Here is a 13,827-nt window from a genome sequence, read left to right as displayed (position 1 = left end):
CCGAGCCGAGCCGAGTACACAGTAGAGTCGGCTCGGTCTTTTTCGGCAGCGCTCGCTTGAGAAACAGCAGGGAGGCGGGACTACGAGCGTAGCCGAGCAGACGGCTCTGTCTTTTTCGGCGCCGCTCGGTCTTTTTCGGCGCCGCTCGATCTTTTTCGGCGCCGCTCAGTATTTTAGCCTCACAGACAGTGGGGATCGGCGTATAACATGCTCCCCCGACTATCCCTCGATTTTAGGGGGGGAAAAGTGCGTGTTATACGCCGATAAATACGGTATGTCATAGGTAGAATTCTTGCCTTCCGACAGTTGGGGGTAAAAAATGAAGCTAGCCTTGAATACCATCAAGGGTCAGATCTCGGCCTTTGTCATTGTTTTTGAAAGGCCGCTTGCTTCACATTCTTTGATCTGGGCCTTTTATACAAGGAACAAGGCTTGTGCCCGTAGGGTTGAGTCTAGTTTTGTCGGCTTATAAGGACAGCTCCTCGGGACGATGCACCATATTCCATTGATCCTCCTAACGGGGGAATTGGTGTTCTTGGTTGGGGTAGTCTCTGCAAGAGAGTTTCAGTGTTGGCAGCTTTCTTTTGTATAGTGCCATACTTATTTATTCTTAGGGATTGGGTGATGTTAAATCCTCACCCAGCCTTTTTCTTTTTTCGTAAAAAGGATCTAGCTGTCATTTGAATCAAGATGATTCTTACCTTCCTTTTTACCAGAACCTTGTTCTGCGGAAGGAAAGTTATTACTTCCTCAGAATATAGTGAGAGCGGTAAACGTATATCTGAATGTTTCAGATACGGGAAACTGATGTTTGTTGTGCTGCCAGAGGGCCCCAAGAATGGGCAGGCAGCGTTCAAATCTGCTATTAGACTGGTTGCACTCTCTCGTAGTGAGAGCAGTCAAAGCCTATCTGAAGTAACTGCTCAGATACGGAAAACAATGTTTGTGGCGCTACCAGGAGGTCTCAGGAAGGGCAGATGGCATCTAAATCAACTGTTTTAACATGAATTCGTCAAGTTATTATTCAGGCTTGTGGTTTGAAGAAAAGGTTTTCTCCTTTAGAGTGCAGTTTACCAGGGCAGTAAGTGCTTCATGGGCGGTGCGTTACCAAGCCTTTATGACTCAGATTTACAAGGTCGCTACTTGGTGGTCTATACATACGTTCACTGATTTCTATCAGGTGAATGTTAGATGGCATGAGGATGCTGCTTTTGACGCAGTGTACTGCAGGCAGCGGTATAGGTCCCTTCCCTCAGTAGGCATTGCTTTAGGACATCACACTTAGTAATTACTATGGTGCTCTGTGTCCCGTGATGTACGATAAAGAAAATAGGATTTTTATAACAGCTTACCTGTAAAATCCTTTTCTTGGAGTACATCACAGGAGACAGAGGTCCCTCCCCTCTTGTGGGACACTTATTGCTTTGCTACAAAAACGGAGGTACTCCCTGTAGGGGAGGGGTTATATAGGGAGGAAACTTCCTGTCTAACTGATTACACCAGTGTCCATCACCTGAAGGTGAGATATAACCCACTTAGTCATTACTATGACCCTCTGTGTCCCGTGATGTACTCCAAGAAAAGGATTTTACAGGTAAGCGGTTATAAAAATCCTATTTTTCAAGTCTTGCCACAGATTCTCAATGGGAATTAGGTCTGGACTGCCCCGGTCTCAAGTCTTTTGCAGACTCCAACAGGTTTTCTTCTAAGATTGTCCTGTATTTGTCTCCATCCATCTTCCCATCAACTCTGACCAGCTTCCCTGTCCCTGCTGAAGAAAACCATCCCCACCACATGATGCTGCCACCACCATGTCTCACGGTGGGGATGGTGTGTTCAGGGGGATGGGCAGTGTTAGTTTTCCCCACACATAGCGTTTTTCTTTTAGGCCATAAAGTTGAATTTTGGTCTCCTCTGACCAGATCACCTTCTTCCACATGTTTGCTGCCCCCTCCCCCACATGGCTTCTCACAAACTACAAACAGGACTTCTTATGACTTTCTTTCTCCAATGTCTTTCTTCTTGTCACTCTTCCATAAAGGGCAGATTTGTGGAGAGACGACTAATAGTTGTCCTGTGGACAGATTCTCCCCCCTGAGCTGTGGATCTCTGCAGCTCCTCCAGAGTTACCATGGACCTCTTGGCTCTTCTCTGATGAATGCTCTCCTTGCCCGGCCCGGTCAGTTTAGGTGGACGGCCATGTCTTGGTGGGTTTTCAGTTGTGCCATATTCCGATGATGGATTGAACAGAGCTCCGTGAGATGGTGAAAGCTTGGGAGATTTTATTATAACCCAACCCTGCTTTATACTTCTCCACAACTTTATCCCTGACCTGCCTGGTGTGTTCCTTGGCTTTCATGATGCTGTTTGTTCACTAAGGTTCTCTAACAAACCTCTGAGGGCTTCACAGAACAGCTGCATTTATACTGAGATTAAATGACACACAGGTGGACTCTAATTAAATAAAACCGCTGATCACAGACGCTCTCCATCCAATCTGACAGAGCTTGAGATATTTTACAAAGAAGAATGGGCAGAAATGTCCTCTCTAGATGTGCAAAGCTGGTAGAGACACCCCAAAAAAGACTTGTAGAGAAAGGGGGTTCTACAAAGTATTGACTCCGGGGGGCGCCATACAAATGCCCCTCCCCCCACACTTTTCACATATTTATTTGTATCATTTATTATTTTCCTTCCACTTCACAATTATGTGACACTTTGTGTTGGTCCCTCAAATAAAATCCCAATAAAATACATTTATGGTTTTGGTTGTAATATGACAGACTGTCAGGGGGTGTGAATACTTTTTCAAGGCACTGTATATTCTGCAGAGTATCGCACCCCAGTCCTCAGTAGAGAGGTCTATCATGTGAATGTGGTGAAGTCACAGACAGGAGACGGTTAATGATCGGTGTGGATGGTGGATCCGGCAGACGTATAATTAGAGGAGACGTGTTAATCACAGGTGTCCTTTTCAGCGTCTGATCCCTTCTATACAATATGGGATTCATCAGCTCCTTGGTGACGTGTCAGATCTTCAGGAGAACATACTTATATGACCCATAGAGGTGATAATGGGGGGGTGGAAGAGTCTCATAGAGGTGGTAATGAGAGGGGGGGGGGGGTGGAAGAGTCCCATAGAGGTGGTAATGGGAGGGGGGTGGAAGAGTCCCATAGAGGTGGTAATGGGGGGGGGGGGGGTGGAAGAGTCTCATAGAGGTGGTAATGGGGGGGTGGAAGAGTCCCATAGAGGTGGTAATGAGGGGGAATGGAAAAGTCCCATAGAGGTGGTAATGGGGGGGGGGGGTGTAAGAGTCTCATAGAGGTGGTAATGGGGGGGGGGTGTAAGAGTCTCATAGAGGTGGTAATGAGAGGGGGGGTGGAAGAGTCTCATAGAGGTGGTAATGGGGGGGTGGAAGAGTCTCATAGAGGTGGTAATGGGAGGGGGGGGTGGAAGAGTCCCATAGAGGTGGTAATGAGAGGGGGGATGGAAGAGTCCCATAGAGGTGGTAATGGGGGGGGGGGGAATGGAAGAGTCCCATAGAGGTGGTAATGGGGGGGGGGGGGATGGAAGAGTCCCATAGAGGTGGTAATGGAAGGGGGGTGGAAGAGTCCCATAGAGGTGGTAATGAGAGGGGGGTGGAAGAGTCCCATAGAGGTGGTAATGGGAGGGGGGTGGAAGAGTCCCATAGAGGTGGTAATGGGGGGGGGGGTGGAAGAGTCTCATAGAGGCGGTAATGAGAGGGGGGGTGGAAGAGTCCCATAGAGGTGGTAATGGGGGGGAATGGAAGAGTCCCATAGAGGTGGTAATGGGGGGGGGGTGGAAGAGTCTCATAGAGGTGGTAATGGGAGGGGGGATGGAAGAGTCCCATAGAGGTGGTAATGGGAGGGGGGTGGAAGAGTCCCATAGAGGTGGTAATGGGGGGGAAATGGAAGAGTCCCATAGAGGTGGTAATGGGAGGGGGGGGTGGAAGAGTCCCATAGAGGTGGTAATGGGGGGGGGGTGGAAGAGTCTCATAGAGGTGGTAATGAGAGGGGGGGTGGAAGAGTCTCATAGAGGTGGTAATGGGAGGGGGGTGGAAGAGTCCCATAGAGGTGGTAATGGGGGGGGGGTGGAAGAGTCTCATAGAGATGGTAATGAGAGGGGGGGTGGAAGAGTCTCATAGAGGTGGTAATGAGAGGGGGGGTGTAAGAGTCTCATAGAGGTGGTAATGGGAGGGGGGTGGAAGAGTCCCATAGAGGTGGTAATGGGGGGGGGGGGGTGTAAGAGTCTCATAGAGGTGGTAATGAGAGGGGGGGTGGAAGAGTCTCATAGAGGTGGTAATGGGGGTGTGGAAGAGTCCCATAGAGGTGGTAATGGGAGGGGGGTGGAAGAGTCCCATAGAGGTGGTAATGGGGGGGGGTGTAAGAGTCTCATAGAGGTGGTAATGAGAGGGGGGGTGGAAGAGTCCCATAGAGGTGGTAATGGGGGGGGGGGGGGAATGGAAGAGTCCCATAGAGGTGGTAATGGGGGGGGGGTGGAAGAGTCTCATAGAGGTGGTAATGGGAGGGGGGGTGGAAGAGTCTCATAGAGGTGGTAATGGGGGTGTGGAAGAGTCCCATAGAGGTGGTAATGGGAGGGGGGTGGAAGAGTCCCATAGAGGTGGTAATGGGGGGGGGGAATGGAAGAGTCCCATAGAGGTGGTAATGGGGGGGGGGGTGGAAGAGTCTCATAGAGGTGGTAATGGGAGGGGGGGTGGAAGAGTCCCATAGAGGTGGTAATGGGAGGGGGGGTGTAAGAGTCTCATAGAGGTGGTAATGAGAGGGGGGGTGGAAGAGTCTCATAGAGGTGGTAATGGGGGGGTGGAAGAGTCTCATAGAGGTGGTAATGGGAGGGGGGGGTGGAAGAGTCCCATAGAGGTGGTAATGAGAGGGGGGATGGAAGAGTCCCATAGAGGTGGTAATGGGGGGGGGATGGAAGAGTCCCATAGAGGTGGTAATGGGGGGGGGGGATGGAAGAGTCCCATAGAGGTGGTAATGGGGGGGGGGGGATGGAAGAGTCCCATAGAGGTGGTAATGGAAGGGGGGTGGAAGAGTCCCATAGAGGTGGTAATGAGAGGGGGGTGGAAGAGTCCCATAGAGGTGGTAATGGGAGGGGGGTGGAAGAGTCCCATAGAGGTGGTAATGGGGGGGGGGGGTGGAAGAGTCTCATAGAGGCGGTAATGAGAGGGGGGGTGGAAGAGTCCCATAGAGGTGGTAATGGGGGGGAATGGAAGAGTCCCATAGAGGTGGTAATGGGGGGGGGGTGGAAGAGTCTCATAGAGGTGGTAATGGGAGGGGGGATGGAAGAGTCCCATAGAGGTGGTAATGGGAGGGGGGGTGGAAGAGTCCCATAGAGGTGGTAATGGGGGGGAAATGGAAGAGTCCCATAGAGGTGGTAATGGGAGGGGGGGTGGAAGAGTCCCATAGAGGTGGTAATGGGGGGGGGGTGGAAGAGTCTCATAGAGGTGGTAATGAGAGGGGGGGTGGAAGAGTCTCATAGAGGTGGTAATGGGAGGGGGGTGGAAGAGTCCCATAGAGGTGGTAATGGGGGGGGGGGGGTGGAAGAGTCTCATAGAGATGGTAATGAGAGGGGGGGTGGAAGAGTCTCATAGAGGTGGTAATGAGAGGGGGGGTGGAAGAGTCTCATAGAGGTGGTAATGGGAGGGGGGTGGAAGAGTCCCATAGAGGTGGTAATGGGGGGGGGGGTGTAAGAGTCTCATAGAGGTGGTAATGAGAGGGGGGGTGGAAGAGTCTCATAGAGGTGGTAATGGGGGTGTGGAAGAGTCCCATAGAGGTGGTAATGGGAGGGGGGTGGAAGAGTCCCATAGAGGTGGTAATGGGGGGGGGTGTAAGAGTCTCATAGGATGTGGTATTGGGGGGGGGGGTGGAAGAGTCCCATAGAAGGTGGTAATGGGAGGGGGGGTGGAAGAGTCCCATAGGATGTGGTAATGGGGGGGGGGGGGAGTGGAAGAGTCCCATAGAAGGTGGTAATGGGAGGGGGGGTGGAAGAGTCCCATAGGATGTGGTAATGGGGGGGGGTGGAAGAGTCCCATAGAAGGTGGTAATGGGGGGGTGGAAGAGTCCCATAGGATGTGGTAATGGGAGGGGGGTGGAAGAGTCCCATAGGATGTGGTAATGGGAGGGGAGGTAGAAGAGTCCCATAGCGGTGGTAATGGGAGGGGGGGTGGAAGAGTCCCATAGGATGTGGTAATGGGGGGGTGGAAGAGTCCCATAGAAGGTGGTAATGGGAGGGGGGGTGGAAGAGTCCCATAGAAGGTGGTAATGGGGGGGGTGGAAGAGTCCCATAGAAGGTGGTAATGGGGGGGGTAGAAGAGTCCCATAGCGGTGGTAATGGGAGGGGGGGTGGAAGAGTCCCATAGAAGGTGGTAATGGGGGGGGTAGAAGAGTCCCATAGCGGTGGTAATGAGAGGGGGGGTAGAAGAGTCCCATCTTACCTGCACCTATAATGGTCAGATTATTCAGGTCACGAAGCAGCTGGTCCACCACTGGGCTGTGTCGGGGGTAGAGCGCCTCCTTACTGATCCCCAGATGGAACTGCAGCCAGGATGTGCTCTCATCAAATTGGGCCTCCAGCAGGGAGGTGGTGAGGTTGTTATCGTTGAGCTGCGTCCTCCGCCGTCTGTAAGACAACAAAGCAAACCCTCTCAGGTGAGGAGCTCAGACTGGGAGCTGAAAGAGGTTATAGCAGACAATGGAAAGTGGTCATTGTGTGTAATGGCTGGATGGGGAGATTGTGTCTCCATCCATCCATTGCTTCATGCCCAAAAGGTGAATGGGAGGTTCTTCTATTTCTCATCCCATAACCACCCACCCATGGGTACTTATACCCCCTTTCTGCCCCGGCCAATTCTCAGCTGTCACATTTTGAATGACAATTACTCAGTCATGTAACATTGTACCCATATGAAATTTTTTCCTTTTTCACACATATAGAGCGTTCTTTTGGTCGTATTTAATCACCACTGGGGGTTTTTATTTTTTGCGCTATAAATAAAAATAAACATAAACTTTTTAGAAAAATGCATTTTCTTTGTTTCTGTTATAATTTGATTTGGAAATTAGTAATTTTTCTTCATAAATTTTGGGAAAAATGTACACCGCTCCATATCTTCGGTACAAATAACCCAAATCCGTGTATATAATGGAGTCTGTACTGATGAAAGATCGGATTTCTTGACTCCCTGAAATGTCAGGAAAGTACAAATAACACCCAAATGACCCCCTTCTGGAATGGAGACAGTCCAAGGTATTTAATAAGAGGCATGGTGAGTTTTTTGAAGTTGTCATTTTTTCCCACAATTCTTTCCCACAAAATTTTCATAATAATAATAACAGGTTATTTCTCACACACAGCACAGACATACTTCCAATGGCACCCCAAAATATATTCTGCTCCTCCTCCTGAGTATGACCATACCCCATGTGTGAGACTTCCACATCCTGGCCACATACAGAGGACCAACACGCAGGGAGCACCTTCAGGTCTTCTAGGGACATAAACTGCACATATCACTTCCTGACAACCTATTACAGTTCTGAAGGTTCTGGAGCACCAAGACAATGGAAACGCCCACAAAATGACCCCATTTTGGAAAGCAAACACCCCAACGTATAATATATGAGGTATAATGAGTCTTTTGAAAATGTCATTTTTTTCCACAAGTTTATGGAAAATGTGGAAAGAAAATGAAAATACATTTTTTTTACACATTTTCACGGCGCTGACGGGTGCTGTGGAAGATCCACTGATAGGGTGGCACTGATGAGAACTCACTGATGTGCACTATTGGGCACTGATGAGCATGATCACATGAACACATGTCCCCAAATAATGAAAACACCTGCCCCCACATATGTCCCCCACTAAAATCACGTGTCCCAATGATTATCTGCACACACGTGTCCCAATGATTATGTGCACACACGTGTCCCAATGATTATGTGCACACACGTGTTCCAATGATTATGTGCACATGTCTCATCACACAAACCAATTATTATACACTTAACAGAAATGTTTTTACCAACGTGGAGCAGAAAATATTTCGGCTTAAATTTATGACAAAATTCATCCATCCATCTATGTCTCCATCCACCCATCCATCCATGTCTCCATCCATCTGTCAATGTCTCCATCCATCCATGTCTCCATCCATCCATGTCTCCATCCATCTATCAATCTATCTATGTCTCCATCCATCCATCCATCCATGTCTCTATCCATCTACCCACCCATCCATCCACGTATCCATGTCTCCATCCATCTATCAATCTATCTATGTCTCCATCCATCCATCCATCCATCCATGTCTCTATCCATCCACCCACCCATCCATCCATGTCTCCATCCATCTATGTATGTCTCTATCCATCCATCCATTCACCCATGTCTTCATCCATCCATGTCTCCATCCATCCATCCATCCATCAATGTCTCCATCCATCCATTCATCCATCCATGTCTCCATCCATCTATCAATCCATCTATGTCTCCATCCATCTATCCATCTCTCTATCCATCCACCCACCCATCCATCCATGTCTCCATCCATCCATGTATGTCTCTATCCATCCACCCATTCACCCATGTCTCTATCCATCCATGTCTCCATCCATCCATCCATCCATGTCTCCATCCATCTATGTATGTCTCTATCCATCCATCCATTCACCCATGTCTTCATCCATCCATGTCTCCATCCATCCATCCATCAATGTCTCCATCCATCCATTCATCCATCCATGTCTCCATCCATCTATCAATCCATCTATGTCTCCATCCATCTATCCATCTCTCTATCCATCCACCCACCCATCCATCCATGTCTCCATCCATCCATGTATGTCTCTATCCATCCACCCATTCACCCATGTCTCTATCCATCCATGTCTCCATCCATCCATCCATCCATCCATCCATGTCTCCATCCATCTATGTATGTCTCTATCCATCCATCCATTCACCCATGTCTTCATCCATCCATGTCTCCATTCATCCATCCATGTCTCCATCTATCCATCCATCAATGTCTCCACCCATCTATGTCTCCATCCATCCACCCATCCATGTCTCCATCCATCTATCAATCCACCCATGTCTCCATCCAACCACCCATGTCTCCATCTCTCCATCCATCCATGTCTCCATCCATGTCTCCATGTCTCCATCCATCCATCCATCCATGTCTGCCTCCATCCACCCATGTCTCTATCCATCCACCCATCCATGTTTCCATCTCTCCATCCATCCATCCATCCATCTCTCCATCCATCCATCTCTCATCCATCCATGTCTCCATCCATCCATGTCTCCATCCATGTCTCCATGTCTCCATCCATCCATCCATGTCTGCCTCCATCCACCCATGTCTCTATCCATCCACCCATCCATGTTTCCATCTCTCCATCCATCCATCCATCCATCTCTCCATCCATCCATCTCTCATCCATCCATGTCTCCATCCATCCATGTCTCCATCCATCCACCCATCCTTGTCTCTATCCATCCATCCATCCACGTCTCCATCCATCCATCCATGTCTGCATCCATCCACCCATGTCTGCATCCATCCACCCATGTCTCTATCCATTCATCCATCCATCTATGTCTCCATCCATCCACCCATCTATGTCTCCATCTCTCCATCCATCCATCCACCCATCCATCCATGTCTCCATCCATCTATCAATGTCTCCATCCATTAATGTCTCCATCCATTAATGTCTCCATCCATCCATCCATGTCTCCATCCATGTATCCATCCATCCATCCATGTCTCCATCCACCCATGTCTGCATCCATCCACCCATGTCTCTATCCATTCATTCATCCATCTATGTCTCCATCCATCCACCCATCCATGTCTCCATCCATTCATGTCTCCATCTCTCCATCCATCCATGTCTCCATCCATTCATGTCTCCATCTCTCCATCCATCCATCTCTCCATCCATCCATGTCTCCATCCATCTATCAATGTCTCCATCCATCCATGTCTCCATCCATCAATGTCTCCATCCATCAATGTCTCCATCCATCAATGTCTCCATCCATCCATCCATCCATGTATCCATGTCTCCATCCATCTATCAATCTATCTATGTCTCTATCCATCCACCCACCCATCCATCCATGTCTCCATCCATCCATGTATGTCTCTATCCATCCATCTATTCACCCATGTCTTCATCCATCCATGTCTCCATCCATGTCTCCATCCATGTCTCCATCCATGTCTCCATCCATCCATGTCTCCATCCATTCATTCATCCATCCATGTCTCCATCCATCTATCAATCCATCTATGTCTCCATCCATCTATCCATCTCTCTATCCATCCACCCACCCGTCCATCCATGTCTCCATCCATCCATGTATGTCTCTATCCATCCACCCATTCACCCATGTCTCTATCCATCCATGTCTCCATCCACCCGTCCATCCATGTCTCCATCCATCCATGTATGTCTCTATCCATCCACCCATTCACCCATGTCTCTATCTATCCATCCATCAATGTCTCCACCCATCTATGTCTCCATCCATCCACCCATGTCTCCATCCATCCACCCATGTCTCCATCTCTCCATTCATCCATGTCTCCATCCATGTCTCCATCCAACCATCCATGTCTCCATCTCTCCATTCATCCATGTCTCCATCCATGTCTCCATGTCTCCATCCATCCATCCATGTCTCCATCCATTCATTCATCTATCCATGTCTCCATCCATCTATCAATCCATCTTTGTCTCCATCCATCCATCCATCCATGTCTCCATCCATCCATCCATGTATCCATGTCTCCATCCATCTATCAATCTATCTATGTCTCCATCCATCCATCCATCCATCTCTCTATCCATCCACCCACCCATCCATCCATGTCTCCATCCATCCATCCATGTATGTCTCTATCCATCCACCCATTCACCCATGTCTCTATCCATCTATGTCTCCATGTATCCATCCATCAATGTCTCCACCCATCTATGTCTCCATCCAACCATCCATGTCTCCATCCATCCATCCATGTCTCCATCTCTCCATCCATCCATGTCTCCATCCATGTCCCCATGTCTCCATCCATCCATCCATCCATCCATGTCTGCATCCATCCACCCATGTCTCTATCCATCCACCCATCCATGTTTCCATCTCTCCATCCATCCATCCATCCATGTCTCCATCCATCCACTCATGTCTCCATCCACCCATGTCTCTATCTCTTCATCCATCCATCTATGTCTCCATCCATCCACCCATCCATCCACCCATCCATGTCTCCATCCATTCATGTCTCCATCTCTCCATCCATCCATCTCTCCATCCATCCCTGTCTCCACCCATCCATCCATCCATGTCTCCATTCATCCAGCTCTCCATCCATTTCTCCAGCTCTCCATCCATGTCTCCATCCATCCATCCATCCACGTCTATCCATCCACGTCTATCCATCCACGTCTCCACCCATCCACGTCTCCACCCATCCACGTCTCCATGCATCCAGGTCTCCATCCATCCATCCATGTCTCCATCCATCCATCCATCCACGTCTATCCATCCACGTCTATCCATCCACGTCTCCACCCATCCACGTCTCCACCCATCCACGTCTCCATGCATCCAGGTCTCCATCCATCAACCCATCCATCCACCCATCGCCTTCCGTCCCCTGTCACGCTGCCCCTCGCCCCCTGTGCGGTACACGCTGCCCCTCGCCCCCTGTGCGGTACACGCTGCCCCTCGCCCCCTGTGCGGTACACGCTGCCCCTCGCCCCCTGTGCGGTACACGCTGCCCCTCGCCCCCTGTGCGGTACACGCTGCCCCTCGCCCCCTGTCCGGTACACGCTGCCCCTCGACCCCTGTCCGGTACACGCTGCCCCTCGCCCCCTGTCCGGTACACGCTGCCCCTCGCCCCCTGTCCGGTACACGCTGCCCCTCGCCCCCTGTCCGGTACACGCTGCCCCTCGCCCCCTGTCCGGTACACGCTGCCCCTCGCCCCCTGTCCGGTACACGCTGCCCCTCGTCCCCTGTCCGGTACACGCTGCCCCTCGCCCCCTGTCCGTTACACGCTGCCCCTCGCCCCCTGTCCGGTACACGCTGCCCCTCGCCCCCTGTCCGGTACACGCTGCCCCTCGTCCCCTGTCCGGTACACGCTGCCCCTCGCCCCCTGTGCGGTACACGCTGCCCCTCGCCCCCTGTCCGGTACACGCTGCCCCTCGCCCCCTGTCCGGTACACGCTGCCCCTCGCCCCCTGTCCGGTACACGCTGCCCCTCGCCCCCTGTCCGGTACACGCTGCCCCTCGCCCCCTGTCCGGTACACGCTGCCCCTCGCCCCCTGTCCGGTACACGCTGCCCCTCGCCCCCTGTCCGGTACACGCTGCCCCTCGCCCCCTGTCCGGTACACGCTGCCCCTCGCCCCCTGTCCGGTACACGCTGCCCCTCGCCCCCTGTCCGGTACACGCTGCCCCTCGCCCCCTGTCCGGTACACGCTGCCCCTCGCCCCCTGTCCGGTACACGCTGCCCCTAGCCCTCCATCTCTCAGAGCGGTTACTCTGACAAAGGTCACCTTCTTATCAGTAATGCGCCAGCCCTGTGTGCAGAGCTTACGCCATCGCCTGACTGGGATAAAGGGGAACTCCTACTATGTGATTATCAGATACCGAGAATTCATCCCGGACATCGGATTTGTGACAACCTGTCCATCCATGACTCCGCCCACAGATCACATAACCCCCGACACCCCGCAAGGGGGAACTCCGCCCCTAGGCTGTCATCTATAGAAGGCGTCTCCCCTGGATCTGCATTGGAATCCTTCCATGTGTACTCAGCAAACACCAGCCGGATCTACCCTCCCCCGCCATTCACCACCTGCCCTATACCGAGAATTACAGAGAAGTGCTACTGTGCACAGTCCCTACAGATACTGAGAATTACAGAGAAGTGCTACTGTGCACAGTCCCTACAGATACCGAGAATTACAGAGAAGTGCTACTTTGCACAGTCCCTACAGATACCGAGAATTAGAGAGAAGTGCTACTGTGCACAGTCCCTACAGATACCGAGAATTACAGAGAAGTGCTACTGTGCACAGTCCCTACAGATACCGAGAATTACAGAGAAGTGCTACTGTGCACAGACCCTACAGATACCGAGAATTACAGAGAAGTGCTACTGTGCACAGTCCCTACAGATACCGAGAATTACAGAGAAGTGCTACTGTGCACAGTCCCTACAGATACAGAGAATTACAGAGAAGTGCTACTGTGCACAGTCCCTACAGATACCGAGAATTAGAGAGAAGTGCTACTGTGCACAGTCCCTACAGATACCGAGAATTACAGAGAAGTGCTACTGTGCACAGTCCCTACAGATACCGAGAATTACAGAGAAGTGCTACTGTGCACAGTCCCTACAGATACCGAGAATTACAGAGAAGTGCTATTGTGCACAGTCCCTACAGATACCGAGAATTACAGAGAAGTGCTACTGTGCACAGTCCCTACAGATACCGAGAATTACAGAGAAGTGCTACTGTGCACAGTCCCTACAGATACCGAGAATTACAGAGAAGTGCTACTGTGCACAGTCCCTACAAACAGCGCCTGGAAAAAGTATTCATACCCCCTGACATTCCCCACATTTTGTTACAACCAAAACCATAAATGTATTTTATTGGGATTTTATGAGATGGACCAACACAAAGTGTCACATAATTGTGAAGTGGAAGGAAAATGATACAAATAAATATGTGAAAAGTGTGGGGGAGGGGCATTTGTATG

At 50.6% G+C, this 13,827-nt stretch overlaps 1 protein-coding gene across 2 annotated transcripts in view; it reads right to left on the bottom strand.

The window, feature by feature from the left end:
* The window catches only part of FAM20A (FAM20A golgi associated secretory pathway pseudokinase), an 80,442-nt gene that overhangs the window by 42,594 nt on the left and 24,021 nt on the right, over positions 1–13,827 (bottom strand). For both annotated transcript variants that reach the window (XM_077460714.1, XM_077460715.1), the window contains exon 3: positions 6,477–6,661. In XM_077460714.1, coding sequence (XP_077316840.1) covers positions 6,477–6,661 — 185 coding nt within the window. The remainder of the gene's footprint in view (positions 1–6,476; positions 6,662–13,827) is intronic.

Source organism: Lithobates pipiens, unplaced genomic scaffold (assembly GCF_037356315.1).
Source record: "Lithobates pipiens isolate NorthernLeopardFrog02 unplaced genomic scaffold, aLitPip1_a1.2 Scaffold_28, whole genome shotgun sequence".
Classification (NCBI taxonomy): Eukaryota; Metazoa; Chordata; class Amphibia; order Anura; family Ranidae; genus Lithobates; species Lithobates pipiens.
Note: the sequence above shows the minus strand (reverse complement) of the source record. Positions and strands in the feature narration are given on the sequence as shown.